Source organism: Mus musculus, chromosome 8 (genome assembly GCF_000001635.26).
Source record: "Mus musculus strain C57BL/6J chromosome 8, GRCm38.p6 C57BL/6J".
NCBI classification, from domain to species: Eukaryota; Metazoa; Chordata; class Mammalia; order Rodentia; family Muridae; genus Mus; species Mus musculus.
The window spans coordinates 87,770,949-87,796,925 of NC_000074.6; the positions used below are offsets into that span (position 1 = coordinate 87,770,949).

The 25,977-nt window shown below is 50.3% G+C and overlaps 1 protein-coding gene across 10 annotated transcripts in view; it reads right to left on the bottom strand.

Moving 5' to 3' along the window:
* The window catches only part of Zfp423 (zinc finger protein 423), a 300,244-nt gene that overhangs the window by 109,139 nt on the left and 165,128 nt on the right, over window positions 1–25,977 (bottom strand). For all 10 annotated transcript variants that reach the window (XM_030243876.1, NM_033327.2, XM_011248560.3 and 7 more), the window contains 2 exons: window positions 9,251–12,465; window positions 2,619–2,703 (listed from right to left, as the gene is read on the bottom strand). In XM_030243876.1, coding sequence (XP_030099736.1) covers window positions 2,619–2,703; window positions 9,251–12,465 — 3,300 coding nt within the window. The remainder of the gene's footprint in view (window positions 1–2,618; window positions 2,704–9,250; window positions 12,466–25,977) is intronic.

The following is a 25,977-nucleotide window of genomic DNA, read 5'->3' on the forward strand; positions in this document are numbered from 1 at the left end:
TGTTACAGGACCAAGTGAGCAGTAGTGGCCAGCATCCTTCTGAGAGTCCCTTTCTATACACCAGTGCCTTGTAGCATCTTGTCTATGATGTTGTAAGGCTTGAGAGCAAGGCTGTGGCCATTTTAGCCTCAACGGCCCCTGGAGGGCACAAAACCTCATCATCCTGCCCCACTGATGTTCTCTGATGGGTCAGGGTGACGATGGAAGAGAAGAGTGGCCACTGCAAGGACAGGTGAGGGTAAGAGGCACCACCTGGACCACTTGGCTCACAGGCATCAGTGTCACATCCCCTGCATAGGGAACTAAAGTCTCTGGTCCCAAGACCTACCACTCTGAGCTGCTAGAGACCAATAGCTTCCACGTGTCCTGGCAGCAGGCCAGGTCACAGTGATGCAAACAGGTGTAGATAAGGGGCCCTGTCCAACCACTAGACAGACATTACTCTCAGAAGCTCTCAGCTCACACACAAAGCCATCACTCTCTCCTTTTGAGGTCCTGTTCTTGATACTGAGTGGCCCTCTTGCCTTGCACCCAAAGACATATGTTTTCTGGGATACACAGGAAGGAGAGGTGGAAGAGAAGGGCGGGGGGAGAACCTTTGTAATCACCACGGTCCAATTAGCCCACTGTCACCCTCCAAGCTTACAAACAGGAGCCATGTCGCCACCTGCTACAGAAGTAAACATTTTCAGACATCTTCATCTGCACCTCTCTACATCTCTTGAGGAAGGGTCTCACAGCCAGCGACTGACAGGACAGCTTCCCTTCCTGTATTCTGTGGGGCCTTTCAGGTGGTAGGAGACATTAAAAAGCCACCAATCTCCCTGTCAGGCTGAGTCCCCGGGGCCTGCCTGCCCTTCCTATCCCTTCATTGCCAGTGAGCCCGCCAAACACATGGTTAGGCTCTCCACATTCAGAAGGCAAACTCCAAACCACTGTAGACAGAGGGTGATCAGATTAGGGGTGACCAAGGACACACAGCACCTGAACCCACTAAGCAGAGTACACTACAGCTGGGTTCGGACCAGGGAACCTGTGCTCACTGTGTACCATTGTCACTAAAGGGGGCCTTTGCAGTGGCTCCTTCATGTAGCATGTGGATGATGTGACAGATGTACAGTAGCAGAGGGCCTCACACTACTGCCTGGAGCGACACACATCCGTCCATTCAGAATTGATATGTCACTGTCTCCTGAAGGTGACTATCATATAGCCTGTGACCTAATAAGTCCATGTCTGTTCTTGTATTCCCCCATATGTATGTATGTATGTATGTATGTATGTATGACACGTTATATTATCTACAGTATATAGTATACATATATCCCCACATCCCCATGAAGGTCGCACGTATACATCCACCAATAGAGATGTACACCAATAGAGATGTCACAGCAGTACACTCTGTGACACAAACCCAGAATGAGCCACAACACAAAGGCATGTGCCCATGATGGAATAGTCCATCCCGAAGAGAAAGGATAGGAAGAATGAGCCTCAGGCAGAGGCAAGCATTGGGAAAAGAGGAAGATTCCAGACATCATGAGTAGAAATGGGGGAGGGGGTCCATTCATATAAGAAACAAACTAGATACACCCAATCTTGCTTTGGGACAGCTGGATGGGGCAAGTCTTTTACTGGTAGCAGGGGACTGAAGGAGTCAAGAATTAGTTGATTTGGGGTGCTGGAGGCATATGGAAAGCATATGGCTTTCTTGATCCAGGCACTAGCTATAGAGGTGTGCTCAGATTCAAAGACACTCATGTGAGATTTCTGAACGTGTGTAATGAAGGATTTTGTTAAGATTCAAATGAAAAGACACCGAAAGAAGAAAAATGGAGATAGGGCAGGGTCAGGCTACTCCGATTGACAAGAATCTCTCTGCTCCGACCACAGGATTTGGGCAGAGATCAAAAGTCTAAGAGGAACTTGGGGTACCTATATTCCAGGATCATTTGGAGGCTGGGGCTGTTAAACACAGCCATTCCATCACACCACAAACTGGTCCCTAGCACTCAAACCCCGCTGTCTGCTTGCACAGCAGCACCTCCACTTCTGAGCCAGCCAGCCCCCGATGCTCAAGGTCAGGAGGAAGTCACAGAATGCCAGGAAATACTGGGCTGTGTGTGAGCTCTGTGGACTTTTGAAAACTCGCCTTTTAAAGAGAGAATTTCCCAGTGTTCAACCCCACTTGAAGAGGGACAGGAAGAGAGCAGGCCCAACTTTGTGAGCATTCTCTTTTGATGGCGTGCCTGAAGAGCTCATCTCGTAGAGTGGGGGAACGCGAGCAGTTAAATCTATTCAATGTCATGACACACGAGATTGAAGCCTAATTGCCCCTGAGTGCTCAGTAACTGGAAAGCACTCCTCACAAACACGGAGCGAAATTTATGCTAGGGAATGGAAGCAGCTGTCACAAGTTTGATAGCAGTGTGAGTGGCGCCTTGACAGAAAGGCTTGGGCAGGGCTGGCACTCCCACCCTGCCATCTTGACTCCCACTGAAATGTCACAGACCACCATCCTAAAAGGGAGGCACGGCGAGGAACCGGCAGTGTCCAGCCCTGGGGAGCATCCTGGTGTGGGAGGAGCATCCTGGTGTGGGAGGGCACACTCTTACCGATCATGTGGTTGGCGACGTGGATCTGAATCTCTCTCTCGTTCTCGAACGTCATCTGGCACTTGATACACTGGTACGTCTTCTTCTGTTTGGGAAGGATAGAAGGAATCAGGCAAGCAAAGACAGAAAGCCAGGTTCCCAAAAAGCCTGACTCAAGATGGCCCAGAATGTCTGGGTCTCTCCCAGGCATCCTAATCCACTCTCTTCGCACCTCCTTCTGACTCTACCTCACCAGGGCATAGGCCACTTCCCAAGGGGCTGCTCCCCTGCTAGAATTGGAATAACTTTGCTGTGTGCCAAGGTCAGTTTTCTCAGGAGCCAAGGGGGTTTGCCCCACTTATAAAGGCAAATCCATGAATCCACCTGTCCATCTGTAAGAACCCTGCCATTCCAGTTTTGGTTAGGTGGACCCCATACCATCTCTTGTATGAGACGTGTGTTCTGCCAACTGATGAGATTTGGGAAAGTGCTTGGGTCCTGAGGGTGCTGGCCTGGCTGATGGAGTGATTCCTTGATGCAGCCGTATTCGATGGCATTATATAGTAAAAAAAATGGGGTCTAATGTGAGGGGGTAGGGGGTAAGCCCTGTAATAAAGTATCCTGTCCCCTGCCCCTCCTTCCTGCTTCTTGTCCCATACACCATAAGGTGTACAGCCTCTGGCATGTGTTCCTGCTGTCACCATGTTCTGTCAGAGTTCTACAGGACCCAAAAATATAGAGCCAGGAAACCTGGGGTGAAAGTTCTGAGACTGGGAACCAAAATATGGTTTTTCTTAATTATCTATCACACACACACACAGAGAGAGAGCAGTGCATACTCCCATTTATCCACTACTCTTCACCTGCCCATTTAGACATCTACTCAAATCTCAAATGTGTCCACACATTCACTTTTACCACCTACTTTCATTTGTCAAACTTCACACACACACACACACACACACACACACACACACCCCCATCCACCTGTCCAACCAGCATCCATCCATTCATCCTGGAAGCTCTTCATCCGCTGACCCATCCCAAGAAAATGGCGATTGAGCAGGGAATGCTGTTCCCAACAATTTTAGTGCTCAAGGACAGCTCAGGGATTTTTTTTATCTGTCCTGGGTACACATGGCCCCAAGTGCCTGCAGCTGCTTTGCAATACACAATGGTTCCTACCAGCTGCTTGTGGAGGCAAGTGAAGGCAGAAAAATGGAAACCAGAAGTTTCCATGCTTATAGCTTAGCACAAGTAGCTATGAAATCTGCCCCATATGGACAGATGTGATGTAGTTGTCATGCACAGCTCTGGGGCATTTCAAAAGGATATGCACAGTAGCAACAGGACTCTGTATAGCCAAGATTTGCAATAGACCACCATGGTTTCTGGGGTCCCCCTTACCTTTAGAAAAGGTAGGACTTCTAATCTCCTGGCTTAGGACCCAGGCACCTCTCTGAGCTACAAAGCCAGGATGAGTCACCAGAGAGCTGAGTGCTCAGCTCCACCCAAGTTCCATCTGCAGGCTCCCCTCTTGGGGCACCCCCTCCATCTTAGGGAACTCAGCTCACTGTCAGAGCTTTCGAGAAGCCTTCTGTTCTCATCCCAGGAGGAATCCAGGGCCAGTCAGGTACTCCAGCTGATGCCAAAAACATACTGTTGGGCCCTGGCTGAGTGACTCATCTGCTCCCAGCACTCCCTAAGCACCCAGAGGGCAGGAATATGTGCTGTTCACTCCATGGGTCAGCACAGACTCAACGAGATGGACCTGGTGAACACATGAGCAAAATTGAGGAGTAATATACAAAGTGCTGTATTAGGTCAGAAGCAACGAAAAGAGCTAGAAATGACTCCTGGGTTCCTACCACCTCAAGAGCCTGGCCAGAGGAATGCCTGATAATTAACTTTCCTGTTGTTTTGCTTAACTGCCCCTTCCATTTTGAAGCCCCATAGAGAGTCTCTCTACATAGTCCAGGCTGCCCTCAGACTCACGATTCTTCCACCTCGGCTCTGGGAACACAAACATAAACCATCACACACAGTCTGTTAAACTTTTATTGTAATTATTATTGAAGAAAGAAAAACCTGCATGGGTGGATGGATGGATAGATAGGTGGAACTGGCTCCAGTATGAGTGGCCCTGCTTAGACTCCAGCATCCCTCTGACAGCCCCCCCAGTGTTTCAGAACTACGTGGAGTTCAGTGTGCTCCTAGGACAAGCCATGACACTGGTCTTAGAAGCATGTACTCAGCTTAGAAAGATCCCAGGAAGTGCAGGATAGGTCTCAGAGGGCAGACTAAGACAGGGTTAGAGAACCCAACTCCACAGGCCCTGTCTTAGCTCAACTCCATGTTCATCAAAAAGAGGCACCTTGGCCTCTCTGCTATGATAATCATTCATTTCCCCTCATGCATTAAATGACCTGCTCAATTCTGGCAAAGCTAGGAACCATGGGAGCCTGAAAGAACGCATAAGCCAGTGAATACATAGATGAAGCTCTGGCTGAAAGATGTCAGGAGAGCTGTGCTAGACAGGCACCACCTGGTCCTGCAGGGCTTGAAGGCAGGAGGCTGAAGGAAGCCAAAGCCATGGCTATGGGAGGAGACCCCCACTTCTGCCTGGGTAGATGCTTCTGGAGGTCACAGCCATGGCTAATCTAGACCATTGTGAGAATAGTCTATAATCAAAGCAACCGGATCCTCCTCGTAGGGCCAGGTGAGGGAAATGCACTTGCTGGGCTCCAATCATCAGAGGCTTGTTCAGGAAGACAGGCTCCCCATAAACACCCTAAACATATGGCCACACTGGAAGATAACTGGTAGATAAGGGTCCTTCCTGGTAGACAAATGGGCCCCAGAAGATTCTCAAAGGAGGGCCTGGGAGGAACTTCTGTCTACACATATAAGGAGTCATATACATATATGCATAGTCTCATGATCTCTCTCACTCAAACTCATACCCATGACCCCTGTGTAGTGCTCTCTGCAACACATGACCCATGTGTATCATGTGCCCAGTGTTACAGGTTTACTTAAAGTAGGGATCTTTCTGGATCCACAAGGTTGCATAGATCAATATGATGAGTATTGATATGAATTAATCTGCAGAGACATGTATGCCTTTGACTCTCACCTGATGCTACATCTACATGCACTGAATGTCCAATGTACCTAGATTCATATGGGTACATGCATGACTAGCATGCAAGCAAATGTATGTGCATATGTGTGGGCGCGCGCGCACACACACACACACACACACACACACACACACACACACACACTCACCAGCACCAACATTTCCAAGCTTGGCTCCAACATCTATTGGGTCTGCCTGTCTTCACTAACATCCCAGAGGAACCACCATCTCCACCTCCTCTGGAGCCCAGACCACACTAGGAGATAGAGCACATAGGTAGAACTTGACATTCAAAGCACTTCCTCTGTCACGAGGCCCTTCTCTGGGGTCAGTGCAGAAACACCAGAGCTGAGGCCCAGGGCCTACCTTCCCAGCACAGCCCTGAGCAGCCTTAGAACAGAAAGAAATCTCCCTCGAATGAAAAAGAAAAGAAAAGGAGGCAGGGAGGAGCTGGCTGGGCCACTTAAGAGTGTCCATCACTGCGCTGGCCCTCAACATGCACTGAGCATGCAGTGCTAGGAGGCAGCTTATACTGAATCTTTACTACCCTTACAGATTCCACACTGGGGAGACACTGCAGTTCCACAAGGCCATATCACATGGCCTGAGCCCCAGAGCCCCACGCTGTAAGCAAAGGGCCTGGGACTCCCTGCCAGGCAGGCTCCCTCTGGAGTTACCTGTTGAGCTTGTCTTCTGGGCTCCAGGACCCAGATGTCCCTAAACAATCCTGGTCTAAGTAAGAGGACGCTGATGTGCCCTGGGCACATGCTTAAATCTCCCACGTGGAAATCCACTACTCTTCTGTAGAACAGGCAAAGGAGTACCCAGGCTGCTCCACCTAGAATGGAGGTTGCCCCGGGACCTGCTGAGGCAGTGAGGCCTCGGGCCTGCCCATGTTCGCTAGAGATGAATTGATGTTGTTATTACTTATGAACGGGGGTGGGGGGAGCTTGAAACCTCAATGCTTCACGCTCCAGCCGACAGCATCCTCGGCCCCACAGGAACCCAGTCCTCTGAGAGCTGGTTGCTATGGATACACTCCCAAGGGTCCCAGCCTTCCAGCCCCCAAGCCCCTGCCACAGCCCCCAGAGTCTGCTCTAACATGAGTGAGTCCTGAGGGAAGCAAGGGGTGGGTGAACAGACAGCTGGGGCCCTGGCCCCAGGCGTGCCCAGACAGGGGGCAAAGTCCCAGGAGTAATGGCTAGAACGAGGTGGTACCTAGGCTTTGTCTAGCTCCTTTCTGCAAAATGTCCATCCGTGTGGGCCTCTGGGCTGGCAGGAGTGGGATTTCTAGCTTGGCGCCTCTCACATGGACCCAAGGACAGGGAAGGAAGGGCCTGGGAAGGGCTAGAACAGGGCTTCAATCCACCTCATGTGTGTGTGTGTGTGTGTGTGAGTGTGTGTGTGTGTGTGTGTGTGTGTGTGTGTGTGTGTGGCTGTATATTCTTGGCTACTTTCACCTTTCTGAGTCTGGAGGCCCTCTACTAAAACAGGGGTCTCACAGTCAGACTCTTGCTTGTCGTGGAGACCAACCCTGTTGCTGGGGACCAAGAGAGATCCCTTCATGTAATAGGGGTTTTCCAAGAGAGGTGCTCAATGCAGGGCAGACTGGGGAGGAGGAATCCAGGAGCTCAGGATTTGGAATTGCCAAGAGCAGCTCCTGGCATCTGGACAATGGTGGGAGGGGCTGAAACAGATGGATAATCCAGGTAGGGATGCACCCAGGAAGGGCAAAAGGAGCCCAGCCACACTGCCCTGTAGATGAAGAGCAGGACTGCCCTAAATTCCATTCCTGCTAGCTGCATCCCCACGCAGGCTGGAGGGACTGTAGAGGGGCTGGGGAGATTGTCAGCAAGAGTATGCGAGCAGTAGGAGTTCAAATCCTGCCTCTGCCTCTTGGCAGCTAAGGCCTGGGTAGCCAACCTCACCAACCTGTGCTCATATCCTTTGTGAAGAGGACTAATGGAGGGGGTGCTCAGATGACAAGTGACTAGCACACACCCACCTCACAGTCAGAGTGGACCATAAGAGGACGTGATGGCATAAGAGCCCCCCTCTATGCTCTACGCAGCCCCCCCCAACTCTAGAGCCCCACATTCTCCAGAACTAACTGCAGTGTCCTGGCTATCCAAGGCTCAGGGGGGCAGAGCTGAACAGTAAGACCGTATCCATGCTCTGGATCTCTGAGAGGTGCCCAGCTGTGCCTGTTCAAAAGATAAAGGGGTGCCCAAGCTTCCAGAGAGAGGCCTCTGGTTCACCAGTTTCCAACACTTTTCACACTTCTCTCTCCTTGGGTATGCTTCCCTTAGCCAGGTGTCTATAGGCAGGTCCCATGGGCTCACTGGCCTTCATTAGGCCCACCCACAACACTCATGGGCAAGAGGACATCCCTCCTTCATTCTCTCCAGCCCTCTCCCTCTCCTCTCAAGCCAGACTCTGGGTTCCTATCCTGAGAGAAAACACCTTCAGCAAACACTCCCATGCTTCCGCAAGTGCCTGTGGCAGGTGCTTTCCACATCCTACTTCCCTATCAATGGCTCCCGCAGCAACCCTCCAGGGAGAGGTACCCTTGAGACCTACGTGATATGTCCTCCATCTGGAAATACAACATAGATGTGGTGGGAATTTCTGGCCCCGGCTGTCTGACACCCAAGGCCACGCAGGCTGAAACCACCTCAGGTGCTCACCAACTTAAAACCAAGGCCTTGGTGGGTTCATCTGTAGCCCACACTTCCTCTGCCTCAATCGCAGCAGTATATTATGAGCCTGTGGTCCTCCAGGGTGTATAAGTCTCAAAAGGTGGGATCCACTCCTGGTGCTCAGGCACCTCCAAATTTAAGGGGTGTTCCAGACGAATTAGACGACTGCATCAAATGATTGGTAATGATCAAATCAAACTACCACACCATACCAAGGGTCTTCCCCATACCATAAGCTATCTTGATGCTACCCGTGATGCAGAGGTTGTGGCAAGCATATACAAACCCCAACCAATGCCTGGTTCTAAGTCTCAGGCGTATCTGACATCACTAGCGTCTGTGTTGAGAATCCAGAGCTGTGAAGTGAATCACTCAAGGAGATACAATAAGCCAGGTAGTCAGCTCACTCCAGATAAGTAGCAAAGATGCCAGTTCTCGCACAAGCAATGTTGATTGGTTATTAGCCACTATGCTGGGCACTTTCCCTGCATGTCACTGGCCCCTCACAAAAACTTAAGGAAGTCAGGATGGTCATTATTCCCATAACACAGGTGAGCTCTTAACAAACCAGACCCAGAGAGACAAAACATGTGTCCATGTCGCACAGCTGGGAGGAAGCAGTGATATAGAGACTCAAACCGAGGATGGGCAGGGGGACAGAGCAGATGCACCTAACTCACACGGGCAGTGCTGCCTCTCTGGGTTGCGATAAGACCTACCCCTAGGAAGCACACATGCAAGAGTTTTATCTATATGATACCCACTGGTCCCCAAGAAGGACAGGTCGGGAATGATTGTCAGGCTGCACTTACCCTGGGCACTGGTGACGTCTGGGCACCTTTCCGGGGCCCACTGGTCTCTGGTGTAAGATCACGGTGGTCCACCTGCATGTGGCTCTCCAGGTCCTCAGCACTCTCGAACTTCACGTTACATTCAGGGCAGCGGAGGCCGGCACAGGGCCGGTCAGCAGGTTCGGGTGGGGCCAGGCCACCCACCTGTCCATTGGCACTCCGGGCCATGCAGCCGGCACACAGGCCATAGGGCAGCCCATTGACATCAAGCCTGACCAGGTCCTGCTTGCTACGGAACTCTTTGAGGCACAGGGCGCATTTGTAGAGCTTCTGCAGTCCCTGGCCATTGGGGGAGGAGGCAGCTGAGCTGCCAGCCAGCTTCTGCATGTGAAAGGTGCCATGGATCTTGAGTTCCAGCGTCGAGGTGACAGTCTGCATACAGACCACACAGCGGAAGCCGGTGAGGGAGTTCCGTAAGTCGGGGTGCATCTGGCAGTGCTCAATGAACTCCTCCTCACTCTGCAGTGGCATTTTGCAGATGCGACAGGTGCCCGTGTCCAGACTCTTGCTGTGGGTCACCTTGTGCTCGGTGAGTGTCAGCAGCGAGGGGAAGCGCTCGCCACAGATGGGACACATGTAGTGCTTGGCAGGGCCCCGGTGCGTCTGCAGGTGTTCCCGGAGCCCGTTCTCCGAGAAGAAAGTCCGAGAGCACACGTTACACTTATGGCTGCCCTTTATGAATTCTGCCTTCTTGCGTGAGCCGTCGTCCTCGCCGGGCCGGATGTTGTGATCCCGGAGGCGGTGGTTCTGCAGCAACACCTCCATGGTGTAGGCTGCACCGCAGATGTCACAGCCATACATGGGCTCTGATGCGTCCACGTCATCCTCACTGGCCTCGTGGCTGTTCGGCGCCTCAGGATTCTTGAGCAGCATGCCCTGCAGGTCGGCGGGCTCTGCCTTCTTGGTGGAGGTGGGGGGCACCCCGTTGGCCGTGCCATTCTCCGCGGCAGCGTCAAACACGCAGTGCTTCTCCCGCAGGTGCTTCTCCAGCAGGATGACGGCATGGAAGGCCTTGCTGCAGAACCTGCAGTTGTACTTCTTGCTGTGTGTGGTGATGTGGCACTGCAGCTCCACCTCGGTGCTGAAGGTCTCGCCGCAGAAGATGCACTTGTGGGCCTTGGCCGGGTTGCCGAGGTGGCTGTGTTTGACGTGCACCTGCAGGTCAGCCTCCTTGCGGAAGTCCCAGTTGCAGGCTGTGCAGCGGTACATCTTCTTCTCGTTGCTGTGCTTCACGGCCAGGTGCACCTGGATGGACACCTTGGAGTCGAAGACCTCCTGACACAGCGTGCAGTGGTATAGCACAAAGGTGTGCATGTCCAGCAGGTGCTTCTGTAGGTCATCCACCGAGGAGAACTGCTTGTCACAGCTCTCGCACACGTAGTGGGTGGATGTAGTCATGTAATGCACCGTCAGATGCTGCAGGAGGGACTCCTGAGAGTCGAAGTCCTCTTTGCACTGGGGGCAGGCCTGTTTCCGAAGCAGCAGCTCCAGGTGCAGCTTCAGGTGGGTCTGGAAGCTCTCGAAGTTGGAGAACTTGAGGTCGCACTGATTGCAGGGGTACTCGCCATTAGAGATGGAGTTGGCGCTCCCCGAGAGGCGCTGTCGTTTCGGGGAAGACACCTCGACGTCGGAGGAGACTGGGCTCTGCTCAGCCTTGGACTTCTTGCTGTGTGCCAGCGGGATGTTCTTGTGGTTCTCTTTAATGTGTTTAGTGAGCTTCAGGATGGAGCCAAAGATAGGGGAGTTGGTACAGTAAGGGCAGGAGTAGACCTCCATGAAGGACTGTGTGGGCTGAACAACAGGAGACTCCAGCTTGGTGCTCCCCACACTGCAATGCGCCTGTTGGATGTGCTCTGTGAGCGAGGACTCGGTGAGGAAGCCCATGGAGCACTGGTTGCAGAAGAAAGCATTATTCCCATCAGGGGGGTTGGCATTGGGGCCACAGTGCGAGACTCGAATGTGCTCCTGCAGGCTGTTGATGTCAGCAAACATCTCGGGGCAGTAGTTGCAGTGGAAGGCAGAGATGTTGCCAAACTGCATGACGGGGTAGGCGTGGCTCTTGTGCAGCTTGCGCACATGCTCATTGAGGTTGTAGAGCGTGGGCATGGAGTCAAGGCAGATCTGACACGTGTGACTCTGCTGAGGTTTATCCGCGTGAATGGTCTTCAGATGAATCTCTAGCACAGCCAGGCTGGTAAAGTCCCGCTTAGAACAATAGGGGCAGCTGTAGACGACCTTGGGCCAGCTCTGCCCATCATCCCGCATCTTCTTCTGCCCCCTCAGTGGCTTCAAGGTGGAGTCTGGCGTGGACCCGCGCTCCACAGAGGCGCTGGAGTCAGGTGTAGCACTGCTCATGGAAGCCACACTGCCCAGCACAGGGTCAGGGCTGACGCTGTGGTTACTGGAGTCGGGCTGCCGGTGGCTGTCCAGGTGGCAGTACACACCCTCCACAGAGGAGAACTGCTCAGGGCACATGGGGCACTTGTGTTTCTGGTTGGCGTGGGCTTGGTGGATGTGGGCAAGCAGCGTGCTCTCATCAACAAAGACCTCTGGGCAGTGGATGCACTGTAGATCCGCCTTCTCTGAGAGCTGCGGGTGGAGGGTGAGCACGTGCTTCTCCAGCTCCTCTGTCTGGCTAAAGGTATCCTCGCAGTAGTCGCACATGAAGTCGTCCTTCTTGGCTTCCTTCTCCGACTTGGCCAGGTGTTCCTTGTTCTTCTTGTGGGCCTGCATGTGGCTCTGCAGGGAGCTGGTGGAGGAGAAGCCGCGCTTGCACACGCTGCACTTGAACGGCTTGCTGGAGCTGTGGGTCTTCAGGTGGATCTTGAGGTGGTCGCTGCGGGAGAAAGCTGCCTCGCACTCGTGACAGTGGTACTTCTTGTCGCCCGTGTGCAGCTTGATGTGCCGGTCTCGGCTCCTCTTGTGTTTGAAGAGGCGGCTGCAGAAGGTGCACTTGAACGGCAGCTTGTCGCTGTGGATCTGTTCATGCCTCTTCAAGTAGCTCAGGCGGATGAAGGACTTGTCGCAGAACTGGCAAGGGTAGGGCAGGCCGGTGCCGCCTTCCTCCTCGCCGAGGCCGAGGTCACAACCATCTCCTATCATCTGCGTAGGTGACGCAACATCCTTGCTGGAGGGAGATGAAGCCACCCAGGAGAGCTGTGGGTCGTCATCACCATCTGCAGGGGAAGGCAGAGGAGAGATTAGAGGCAATTCCCAGGGCCGCTGAGAAGCAAGGACAGAGCCAGCTTCTCCACAGCTCTCGGCTGAGGCTGTGCAGCTGGCCAACTGCTGCAGGGGAGGAGTGACGAGGGGGCCGGAAGTAAGTGGACACACAGACCTTCCCATCCACAGAGGACACACAGCAGAGGGGTGGCAGAGCACCCAAGGGAAGTGTCCTTTTTCGCAGTGACACCTGCCTCAACCTGACTGGATGTAGTGCACCTTCGTCAGAGGCGCAGCTCTCAGCCACTTCCCTTGGGGGTGGGGGTGGGGGACAGCCTGTACAAAGTCACCGGAAATGACCACAGTCCCACAGGCCAAAAGGAATCCAAGTCCCCTAATTCCAACCACATCTGGGAGTCAACTTCCATCAACCCTCAGCCCCTAGCCCCCCATTCCCTGGCCCCCAACCTTAAAGGAAATCCTATTGGTCCTTTGGGTACAGGCAAAATTTAGAAAGAACAGAAAATACCCTTTATTGTAACAGCCCCACCATATTCATGGATGGGGTACTGATGAAGTTGAAAACTGCTATTTCTGGTAATAGACAATACACAAGGGGTGTAAAATTGCAGGGCTCTAAACATCAGACTCCAGTATGCAAATGAAGCAAGCCGAGGGCGGAAAGAAAGACCTGAGGTACCCAGCCAGCGTCCCCAAGGACTTTCCCTCTTTGTTTCCAACCCTGGCTTCACCCTACTAACCCAGGAGGCCAGGTGGTAGCCATAAGGATGGACTGGGCCGCCAGGGCCACCAGGGCCACCAAAAGCCAGAGCCCACGACTACCAGTCGCTCTCTCCATGTAAGGGACTCTATGCTCTCCAGAGACTAGCGGGATTTCTCTGGCCCTTCTAACCTCTGAGGGAAGCTAAACAAACCTCAGGGCTGGCCATTTCTGGGAAAACAAAAGTACACAGGACGCAGCAAGTAAAGCCAGGGAAGTCCGAAAAACACAGCAGGGGCTGGACAGAGGCGGCGAGAGCGGGAAGGCATTCGGAGGCTCAAGTTTCTCATCGAGTGGATTTAAAACTTAATAATGAATGAAACAGACCGCAGGCTGCTGCGGGCAGGGGAGAGACAAACAAAAGCCCAGATTCGGCTGTGCTGACCTTGTCTTGTGACCCTAAGGAAAGAGACTAGGGCCCCTGGTCACACTGCCAGACTCTAGCCAGCCAGCTGAGTCCTCAGGGAAAAAAAAAAAAAAAAAACTCACACAAGTTATTCCCGACCCACAGGAAGAGAAAAGGACAGAGAGCTGTACACCTAGTATATGTTCACACAATCACACACACACACACACACACACACACACTCTAGTTCACAGGCAGACTTACCTTTGCTGTGTTACATGTGTGTATGCCATATCAGAGCTACACAACAATCACATTATAAATACTGTACACTTATGTCTAAACACATACCTTAGACACACACACACACACACTACACCGTCACAGACCCAGGGTTCCCCTGCAAGGCTCTCTGTAGTTTCACTGTGGTTCCTGTTCACCACAAGATAAAGGATAAGAAGAGCTGGCTAGAGAGTCCCTCATAACTATCACTGGGCAGGCCCCAGTGCCCACCCCGCACGCAACCCCTGCGCCTCCAAAGCATAAAGTGTTACCCCAGCTGGCACAATGGGTCCAGCTCTGCCTGATGGAGAGTGCTCTCCAAAGCTCCTGCTCTGGTTCTTCCGGCAGCCTCCTCAGCTCTAAAGCCCAGCACCCCTAGGAACGCCCTCCTGGAGTGAGGGCACCTTCTCTCCTGGGGGCCTCACATTACAGGCCCTTTGGCCGGGAAGGACGCAGCCGCTACCAGCTTCCTAGATTAGGCGCAGCGGGAGGTGCCTTATCCCTTGCCTATTAATTCCCAGCCTTTGCCAGCTGGGCTCTGAGGGGCACAGACAAAGGGACCCAGGGGAAGAGGTGGATGGAGCTAGGACTTGCTTGGCCTCTGTCCACCGGCCAGGCTCAACTTGCTTTAGATTATTTTGATTTTATAGTTCAGAAACACTCAAGCTACCACAAATATTCAGAAATGCTCAAACACCTGTGTGTTGGGCTTCCTCATCATCTCAGGGGAGGTGAGAGCCAGGGTAATTCCACTTTACAGAAGGAGAAACTGAGGTGGATCCCAGAAATGGAATCCTGACAAAATATGAACCGCCAGTGCCCAGGCTGAGAGCAGGACCCTTCACTTTCCCAGGCTGGCTTCCTTGAATGGCAGGCAACTGAGCGGACATTGCCGCAGGTAAGGAGGAGAGGCCACATGTGCAAAGCTGACAAAACACGTTCTCCTTCTAGTCCTCCCTCAAGAGCTAGGCAGGAATCACTCAGAGTATAGATTTCAGGGAGAGGCCAACGCCGAGAAAAGCCCCCTAAATGGCCGATGGGTGGAGAAAATGAATAACCAGGAAGGTAAAACCAGGAAGGCACTATTCCCCTGGGACAAGCCTGAACCACTGTGTTTACTGAAGTCCTTGGTTCCTAAAGCCTTCATGCCAACTGATGGCCCCACCCTTCCAAGCTCCTCCAACTCAACCAATCCATGGGTGATCTTCCCAGTCTTTGAGACTCACTCAGTATACCTAGAAAAGAAGATCCACTGTGAGAGGCACATGAGGAAATTAATACGAAACCCACTAGAGCTCTGCTGGCATGGATCCACAGATAGGATCCGCTCAGGACTGCCTGGGGTGGAACGTGGACACAGTGGGCAAGCAAAGTCTGCTGAGAAAATGAGCATGGACTTAGCCCTACCTACAAAGAACCACATGGCTACCTACAGAGGTGCTGAACTGTCTACTGAAGTAAGTGAGTGTTGCAGAGTGCAAATTATACTTCTATAGAGATGCTAAACAAAAGCAGTATTTTGCCAATAATAATAATTAATTCTAATTAGTAGCACTAGCACTAATTTTAGCAGCTGCATTTATCATTCATGTCCCACATGCCAGCACTCTACATGTCTGTTATCTCAGTGAATCTTCTAGTCATTACAACGTCCATATCTGGCAGTCTCCAGGAGCACCCCATGTTTGGTATGGAGATGCGGGGACTCAGAGACCTGAACAACCTGTTTACCACACAAAGCTGGATGTTCCACATGGTTGGTCCCTGCATCTCCTAATCTTTCAGTATCCCATCCTAGGCTAACACAAGCCTAGGCTAACACAAGCTCCACAAAGGGAATCAAGATCTGCCCAGTTGTGCCAAGGTACTGAAAGTTCAATGCAGGGCTGGCTGCTTGGCTTTATTTTCGGCAAACAAGTTTCAAGACTAAAGGGAGGTGTATTATTCTCCACCAACAAACCAAGCAACTGCTGAGACTGTAATCATCTGAATTTAAATGAAAATAAGGCTCCTTAAAGTGAAAAGGCTCAATCAAGGAAAAGGGGCATGTTGACATACAAAGTCCCAAACTGGCCACCCTGCTTACAGCCTGTTATTCGAAAATCACTTGGCCCCAGAGCCTCCCCTCCTACCTGCTCCAAGTACATTTTGCACTGGGGGCATCTAGCCAAGGGTACCAGAAGAAAACCAGAGAGATGAGCAGGGGCCAAGGCCCCATTGGATCCACAGGGGCATCGGCAGTGGAAGGGGAGACTCCAGCTCCTCACAGTAAGAAACATCCCTCAAACGTTGCTAGCACTTTCCATGCACAAGTGTGACCACCCATGAGCAAGCATAACTACCCATAGGCAGCAGGAGCACACATCCTCTGGCAGGAGTGCAGAAAGGGAAGAGGGACAAGTAGGAACAGCCTAAGGGTATCTCAAGGTCCCTTTCCATGTGAACATTCCAGGGTTCAGCAACAAACAGGTTCAAGGAAAGGCACAATTGCCCAGCTATCTGAACATCTACAAGTGAGGGTTTTCTAGGTACCAAGCAAGCATCCTTCTAGGATTTTCTGTGCATTAAAGTAGTCCCCAACAGTCCACTGAGCTATGTGTATTAGTACTTCACTTCCATTTACAGAAGATGAAAACGATGCACAGAAAGACTGCCTTGCCCAATGCAACCCAGCTGCCAGGCAGGAAAGCCAGAAAACAAACCCACTTAATCCTATTCAATTGGTGGCTTCAGCCACAATGCTGAGATGGGAGATAGAGTGACAAATGCCAGCCCTTCAGCTGTTCCCTCCTTTCGAATAAGCACGGTCAAAGAACTATGACAAAATGAGGAGAAAATTTACTTTTTAAATGGAGATTAAATTCATTTTAAAATGACTAAGCCAGCAAAGGCCAGGAAGGGAATGGTTTCTAGGAGACTTCTGCTGTCTGCTGGAAGAAACAAACACACACACACTCACACACACCATAAAAAAGGAGGAGGGAATTTTGATGAAAATTCAATCAAGTACAAAAAATTAACTGGACTTCTGAATATATCTGCAATGTAAGCAAGTGGATCCCAAGCAGGATGTGACCAAAGCAGATGCAAATGGCCAAGGCTGCAACAAATGTACCTGACCGTGGCAGGTAGCATGGACCAGCCACCCAGGAAGGCAGGGGGCAAGGTTCATAGCTCCTCCCATCAGAGACCATCAGGGAGCTACTATAGATGTGCTAGGACCTAAAAGATAGGGTAGCCCAGGCCTAGGACCCACAAGAGCAAGCCAAAAGTAAAGATTCTGCCAGAAAAGGAGAACGTGACTCTCCATCCCTGAGATAAAGAGATAGCCCTGAATGGAACTTTAAGGGGGGATCCATGCTTCAGAAACAAGAGGAGTATAGCTGAATCCCAGGAAGCTCTGGGTCTCCAGGACATTGCTAGGCTGAGAAGTTCCATCCATGAGATTAAAACATGAAGTCAACTGGAGATGGACAAAGGAATGTGAGTATGGAGTGGTCTCAGGACACTGCACAACTGGACAAAAAGGTCTTCTTCCCATGTTCCTCCTCTAAGAAAGGTACTATCCATCCTCATGGAGCTACAAGGCAGGGTCCCCCAAATCCTGCAGTCAGTGCAAAGACCAAAGGACATGAAAAATCTTGCGCAGTTGCACTGAGGTCAGCTCAGCTCCAACCTCAGCTGATGGGAGGGAGGGCCCGCCCCCGCCCTCAGCACACACAAAGCTACCTGGGTGCTCAGGAGAGCACAGCTGTCGGCACTCCTCAAAGCAAGCAAGACCTACAGCATGAGCTGGAAGGCACACATAAACTGCTTCCCTCGGAGGCGAATCCCTCAGGACTGAAATAAGTGGCTTTCTAGACATAAAAGGAAGTACCACCGTGTGGGGCATCTGGGCATGTTCCTGCCTTCCTTCCAGGCCATGAGAGCACATGAACCTGGGAGTCACTGGCCCTGATCCTCAGAGGTTGGAGTAGCTGGTGCCTGAACCGACAACACTCTTGTACCGTGGGTGGACTGAGCCAGCTGAGGCCCTTTCCTGGAATTGCTTCCAGCAAACAGCAATGCAAGTTCCCCAAAAGCCCAAAGCTCCCAACACACAACCTTAGGTGTTTCGTGACTTTCCTGGGTATCTTAGTCAGGGTTTCTACTCCTGCACAAACATCATGGGGAGGAAAGGGTTTATTCAGCTTACACTTCCACCTTGTTGTTCATCACCAAAGGAAATCATGACTGGAACTCAAGCAGTCAGGAAGCAGAAGCTGATGCAGAGGCCATGGAGGGAATGTTCCTTACTGGCTTGCTTCCCCTGGCTTGTTCAGCTTGCTTTCTTATAGAATCCAAGACTACCAGCCCAGGGATGGTACTACCCACAATGGGTCCTCCCATCCTTGATCACTAATTGAGAAAATACCTTATGGTTGGATCTCATAGAGGCATTTCCTCACCTAAAGCTCCTATCTCTATGATAACTCCAGCTTGTGTCAAGTTGACACACAAAACCAGCCAATACACCAGGTAAACTCAAAAAAAAAAATTGTCAAGACCAAAGAAAAATGTCATTGAGTCCAAGTTGGCTTATAAATGACTGCATTGGGCTGTTTTCTGGAGCACACATGACAATGACATCTGTTGACTGTCTCTAAGATTATGTATAGTTATCACAGGAAGGAGCAGAGATCAAAGTCTCCAGGAAGGGTCTTGTGATATCCCACTCCAAGAAGAAATGTTAACAGCTCCTTTTCCATGGACCTAATATCATCTATCTTGCTCTATTTCTACACCAGGACTCAAGTCAAGGTCTCCGGTGCGTGTCATTACAGTCATTTTTGCTCCACTTGATGGTGGGCATGGTTATGTTAAATCTGAAGGAGACAGCTATGACATCTCAGGCAGATGGAACCATCCAACTCAGAGCCGATCCTGGGCAATGTTGGTGGTGGGTGAAGAACACTAGACTAGGGGCTGCTGTCAAACACCCATGAAGGCAGCAAAGTCGGCTGCCTACAGAAACCAAATGGAACCAAACTGGGACATGGTGTTAGGCAAAAGCAAATGCCCAAAAAATATTGATATCTGAACCCCTAGAACGTACGGCTGTGAGACTTCCACAGCACATGTAACCTGGGGTGCTGACTAGCTGACCTTAACATACAGAGATGATTCAGGACTATCTGGGCGAGGCCTCTGGAGTCACTGGGTCTTTGATTGTGGAAAGGGGATGCAAAAGTATAGCCAGAAGCTGTATGAGCCGACCCATTATTGCTGGGGTTGAAGACACAGGAGTGATGAATGTGGTGGTGACTCTATGAATGGCAACAGTTTTCTGCCATCACCTTGACCTTTGTCCTTCCTGTCTGTCAGACCACCAGAACCATGGGTGACTTTGTATTGTTTTAACTTACAGTGTACATGAGGATTTGTTACAGTGGCAATACAGTACAGAAACAGTACAGCCCTGGGGGGGGGGGGAAGGGGGCAGCCGTGGTGTGCCCCCAGAACAAACACATGTCGGTAGGAAAGTCACTCAGGAGCTGGACAATGGTCATGAAAGTGAAAAAAAAGAAGTCTTTATAAAGGGGCAGATAGCTGCATGCAGGTTAACTGAAATACCGATATTGATGACCCCTGGTGCAGACTTGGGAAGAAGAAAGTAGTATTTTCCTGAAAACTAAAATCACCTTTGACCAAAAGCCTAACACAGTATGAGTCAGGGGCTGGGATACTAGAGGTTCTCATAGATAAGGCTCGGTGCTCTCAGAAACTGAAGGAGAAGGATGTTGGCTACACATAGACAGGAGAGTGTCCCACCTCTTTCTGGGAGGAAGAGCCTCCAATGGGAAAACATGGGGTTTATCTAGATTTCCGAGCAGAATGTGGGAGGTGTTTCCTGGTTTCTTCTCGCATCTTACAGTAAGAAAGGAAAGAGAGAGACCAAAGGCAAAACTGTTCAAAAGGAACCAGGAAGCATCCTTGGGAAATTCTCTTGTTGTAAAAGGACCATATGACCTTTGTTTTAGGAAAGCAATACTTCAGCAGAATGGCCAAGGGTGTGGCTGTGCATTCTGCTAGCATCCCAAGACAATCAAGAGGTCAGGGTTGACTCACAGGGGACACTTTTAAGAGATGACGAGTGTGATTCTCAGAGCTCTGCCGTACAAAACAGTGTCTGGGAGATCTAGGAGCACTGTCCTCGAGCCATCACAACAGAACCCGAAGGCAGAGACAGAATTCTCTAGAAATTGCTTCGGAAGGAGCCTCTTGTCTAAAAGAGCAATTCCCCATGAAGTACACAGGAGAGCCACAATAGACTTGAATTTTTTATACCAGCAGAAACACCGCCAGGTTAGCCCAACAGGGAAGGAGAATACAGGATGAAAGGCGTCCACCACACACCCAGGGTCCTACAAGCAGGAACCAAGAGAGCAGAACTGCTCAGCTGAAAACATGTGCTACCTTTCGTAGATGGAAAGAATGACTCAGAGGGTGGAAGCTCAAGTCCGGAGGGCAGAGCCATGAGCCATCAAGTATGAGGTCACTACTGGACCAGGCTCAGACCTGGCACCTTAGACTCATACGCAAGGATTCCCTCTCTTGCTGTTTTCTTAGCTCTTTTAAAAGACAGACCCAGATAAACATGTCTCTAAAAGCCTCGGCAGCTCTTACTGTACCATCAGTTGTTAAAAGTCTGCTCTGATTACAGGACAGTCCAACAGTAGGTACCTCCGCTCTGTGCTCCCTCCCAGTCAGGGTGTATTTTCCATTCAGGACATTTTGTTGAGCCTGCTCTATATTCCAGGTTTCTTGGGTGCAGAAGGTACCTAGCACCCTTGGGTTTCTATAGTGATATCTACCCAATCTCTATCTGCTATTATCTGTTGACATTCTAAAACAACTTTTGGCTTATTTTTAAAAAAAAATCCAAAAGGAAGAGAAAGAAGAGAAAAAGAAAAGAAAAGATGCCTTCCATATCAGGGGCTATGATTTCATTTCCCTAAACTTATAGATTGGGGTATCTTGAAAGTACAGAAGCCCTGCTCCCAGAATGCCCACACCAGAAAAGAGATGCGCACAGCTAAGAGGTCATCTGAGCAACCTACAAGGCTACCGTGGCCAACTTGGTCCCCTTGACATTGTGAGTTAGAATTATGTTTTCAGCAAAGAAAACTGCAACTACAACTTGCCCATCCCTTCCCTGGGGAGTTCAGAGTCTTTCTGGATATGGTGTCATCATTGTCCCCAATGAGGCTGCTGCAAGGAAAGACAGGGGCCATCCTGGAGCCTCAGGGTGAGAGTCTCTTGGGGTGGAGATGGGCACACAGAGGTCAGCAGCCTTTGAAAGCTGGGAAAAGCACTCTCATCATCAGAGGATGGGAGTCTCACCTCTGCCTCACCACACAGGTACCCCTGAGCACACAGCCCTGAGACCCTTCAGTCCCTCAACAGAATGATGGCCACTGCCAGGCACTCCCTTTTCCTGCCATCTCTGGGGTTGCCAGAGCATCAGAAAACACCAAATAGCTGCCATCAAGGGCAGTTTAAAAGAAACAGAACTTGAATAAGGTTCATTCCAAAGAGCCAGGCTTAAAGAAACAAAACACATTTAATCCTAGCACTTGGGAGGCAGAGGCAGATAGATCTCCGTGAGCTCAAGGTCACTCTGGTCTATATTGGAAATTTGGGATAGCCAAGACTACACCTTGAGACCTGTCTCAAAAGAATAAAGAGGGCTGGTGAGATGGCTCAGTGGGTAAGAGCACCCGACTGCTCTTCCGAAGGTCTGAAGTTCAAATCCCAGCAACCACATGGTGGCTCACAACCACCTGTAATGAGATCTGATGCCCTCTTCTGGTGTATCTGAAGACAGCTACAGTGTACTTACATATAATAAATAAATAAATCTTTAAAAAAAAAAAAAAGAATAAAGAAACAAAGACAACTGTAGGGAGAGAGCAGAGCTCTGGACTAACACAGGCTTGCCCTGGACTGAGAAGTGCCATGGCTCATGATCTCTGTGACCCCGGGCAAGCTATTGCACCTCTCTGATGCTCTATAGGATGGAATAATAAAACCACTGCCTTACAGAGTGGCTCACATATTTGTGTTTCAAAGATTGGCAAATGCTCAGTGGTTAGAGCATTTGCTGCTCTTGCAAAGGACCTGGGCTTGTTTTCTAGTACCCACATGTTGGTGGCTCATAACCATCTGTAACTCCAGTTCTGGGGGGGGGGGGTTCCTATACCCTCTTCTGGCCTCCTTGGATACCTTACAAACATGTAGTGTTCATGCAGACATATAGGCAAGACAATCATGGAAAATAAAAGAAAAGGAGGCCGGGGTAGCTTAGGCAGCCACTGCCAATCTGAAACCCGCCATGGAGTGACGGCAATACCATCTATTGGTGGCGTATTTGCTTCTATAGGCATTCTGAAATGAGTTCAATGGCTTCCAAGCTTCTCGCCATCCCAGGAGAAAACCCATTTCCCATCTAGCAACTGTCCCTCTTCATATTCATAGGTGGTCGTGGATGACGGGCTCAAGAGAGGTACCCTAAAGCCAATGTGGCTTTTGGCCAGCTGAGGCAGTAGAAATGCCATTCTGAGCAGGAAGGCCACAGGTCACCATAGTCCCTCCCACCAGGCGTTCTGTGGGTCAAGAAGTTATTGGACATTTTGGGAGGATCAATGCATTTACAAATCATCACTTCTGAATGATTTTCAAAAGTCCACCTTCACTCCTGGCCATCCCTGGAGGGGGTTGGGAAACCCTAGAGGCACAGCCATGGTCCCCTTCTGAGCAAGGACACGTGCTTCCTGGCATGCCTATACCCAGGAAGTTCCCCACTTTGGTTCCTGTGGCCAAGACCCAGAAAGCATTTGCATTTCCAACAGATGACCAGCAACTAGACTGACCCCACGCTGGATCCACCACATCCCATTCATGCCACCTTATTCAAGTTCATGACCCCGACATAATTCTACAGATAAAACTCAGTTTTCTCCTCCGTACAATGGGGCATTAACGCCTTAATTACAATTATTCTATAGATGAATTGAGTGTTTGTGAAATGTTTCCCATATTCAGTGCTCTGTAAGGGGTGCAAGAACCATTGCTGATGGCTCCCGGTTCACCATAAGATTCACCATAAGATTCACCATAAGATTCACCGTAAGATGACCATGTAGCAGAGCGGAGGCTTTGGCAGTTTCAGTGGCCGAGAGACAATGAGGGAGATTATTTCCCTGAGTCATGATGGCTAGCTAGCCAAGAGGAACTGATTTAAGGACCACAAGGACCTGCAGGTGCTGGTTTTCAAGGCAAAAGAAATGACGTCTGTGGAGGTGAGAGAGAGCCCTGGTGTTGCAATCCCAGGATATCATCTGAAAGGGACTTTTGAGTCCACCCAGCCCAACACACTCATGACTGATGGCAAAGTCAAGGCCCCAGCAGTCCTGCAATTGCTTGTCCACCGTCCACCCTGTATGGCAAACCAGGAGCTACCATTCCCAAGACGCCCAGATTCATAGAGCAAGACAGAAGGCTGTCCCTTGAAACGTCCGACCTGGCAGAACACACTGTCTGCTCCAGTCCTTAGACAACTTTACTTAGCACTGATATTGTAAGCACAATCTCATTTTCATTGTATTGCAGAAATTAAATAGACAAGGAAAAAACAACAATACTTGTCACCTCACTTCAGAGGTGGCCTTGGTCAAACTTGTTAAAGAGGAGACTCTCAATCCATCCTGCCAGCAAGGGCGGTGGCTCCCCCAGAGACTGTGCACTCAGAGTCCAAGGCTCCTTGCAAACCCTCAGTGCTCTGCTTGCTTGCACAAGGAGCCAGCACCCTGTTAAGTCATCTCCATGAGCTTCAAGAAGCCGTGCACAGGGCGCCCTGCTGACTAGAGAAAAAACAGCGTGCTTTCAGCTTGAATCACTGTTTTTCTTCGCTCCCTTCGGAGATTGGCAGAGCCCACATTCGGCCACGTTCATGGACCTGGGACTGTAGACAGCTGCGCTCTAATTACATGTAAAGTGTACCAAAACATCCCTTTTATCACAGACTGGAAATCTGTTAGCATCTGTCTCTCCTTTGTTTCTTCCACAAGATACAAGCTTGTTTCTACATTTTTCTCACCTGTAGCGGTGATTAAAATTCATTATAAATGAAAGGAGTGAACAGAGAAACAAGTTCCTCTGTGTACCGTTCTAAACTCAAATTAGAAACAGCTGTTTGCTAATTCATGCAGCGATGTTTTGTCGTGCTCTGTGAATCAATAATAACTCACCCTATTGCTGCAGAAAAATTTTGGATAATCCATATATTTAACGCGGCATTGGGTTCTCCAGACACAGAAGCTCTCAGCAAAGCAGGCAGGCAGGAGGGGACTTAAACTGACACTCTGGAGACAGCTCCCATACCCCCATCCCAAATAATCTCAAATGCAGAGCCACCTGGCGTCTCTCCCCAGAAGGAACCTCCAAAATGGTCTCACTCCCTCATGTCTCTGGAGTCACAGAAAGAAAGAAAGAAAGAAAGAAAGAAAGAAAGAAAGAAAGAAAGAAAGAGAGAGAGAGAGAGAGAGAGAGAGAGAGAGAGAGAAAGAGAGAAAGAGAGAGAAAGGAAGGAAGGAAGGAAAGGAGGAAGGAAGGAAGGAAGGAAGGAAGAAAGAAAGAAAGAAAGAAAGAAAGAAAGAAAGAAAGAAAGAAAGAAAGAAAGAAAGAAAGAAAGGAAGGAAGGAAGGAAGGAAGGAAGGAAGGAAGGAAGGAGAGAGGGAGGGAGGGAGAGAAAGAGAGGGGAGAGGGAAGAAAGAAGACAAAGAGGAAGGAAGGAAGGAAAGAAAGAAGGAAAGAAAATCAACTCTGATTAAACATCAACCACAAACTTTCTCCAGTCACTGGAGGAAAGAGTAAAAATAAAAGTCTAATTGGTACCCAGAACAATTTAAAGCAGTTAAGTATAGGTGAAGCTTTCCATGAGAAAACAATCCTCCAGTTGAGATTAGACATGTTTGCATAACATTCTACCCGTGCTAAGTCCGAGCAACCGAAGTCAGAATCACCGCCCAGAAGCCCCCAGAAGCTGTGGGAGGCACGTGGGTATGCCCTGCACCAGCTCCTGGGACAAGTATACAGCAGGCAGAGCTGTGCCCCCTGAGGTGATGGAGGGAGCAGATGTTCTTTCTCCTCTTTAGAGAAGGGGGTGGCTATGTCTCTGGAGGCCTCTGCTGCTCTGTCTTGGCTAACACAAGCTGTCCTTCGAGACACTGCCTCCAGGAAGCCCTCTCCAATGGCATCCCCCATCTATTGGTGTCTCCCCTTAGCCTCAATAAACTGCTTGTCTGTATAAGGATGCTGTGTCCCTTGCACACTTTTGAGTTTGGAGCATGGTTACACTGACCCCTTTCTGACCAGCATAGTGCTATGCTCTTCACAGATACGCTTTTACAGATGTGAATCTTCACGTTCCCTAGGGACCCAGTTTACAGCTTAGAAATGTGGGACTCAGAAAGGGCCACGACCTGAGTTCCCTGGCACTTGACAGAAATGACCTCCACGTAGAAAACCTTAGCTGAGACTGCTTCAGTTGTACAGCTTCTGTGTCTGGGTGATGCTGCCCACTAAGGATGCCCTCTACTGGCCATGCAACCCAACCTGCTGCTCAGGGCCCAGCTCTGCCACCACCCCAGCATCCCAAAGATTCCCTGTGTAAATCTATCAGGCTGCAGTTCCTCGCTTCCCAATCACTCGGATCTTCAGAGGATAGAGCAGTCCAGTGTCCCTGGGCTCTGCAGAGCCCAGATCGTGCTGAGTTTCAACTGAAAAGCTGGGCAGAGCTTTCCCTAGGGAAGTCCACGTTACCAGACAGTGCCAGCCACAGACAGGATCACGCAAGCACAGAAAGGCATTTTGAGAGGCAGGATGTTCTTAGATTGGAATAGGAAGACCTGGTAGATTTGTCATAGACTTTCTCTAAAACATGGAGATGATGTGATGGCTTGTGATGACAGGAGAGGGTGTCAAGATGCTCTTCGTGACACTGATACAGACTTAGCGATGGCTCTTCAGCCCCCTTTGCAATCTTGGGGAAAGGCCAAAATCAAAATTACTCCATCT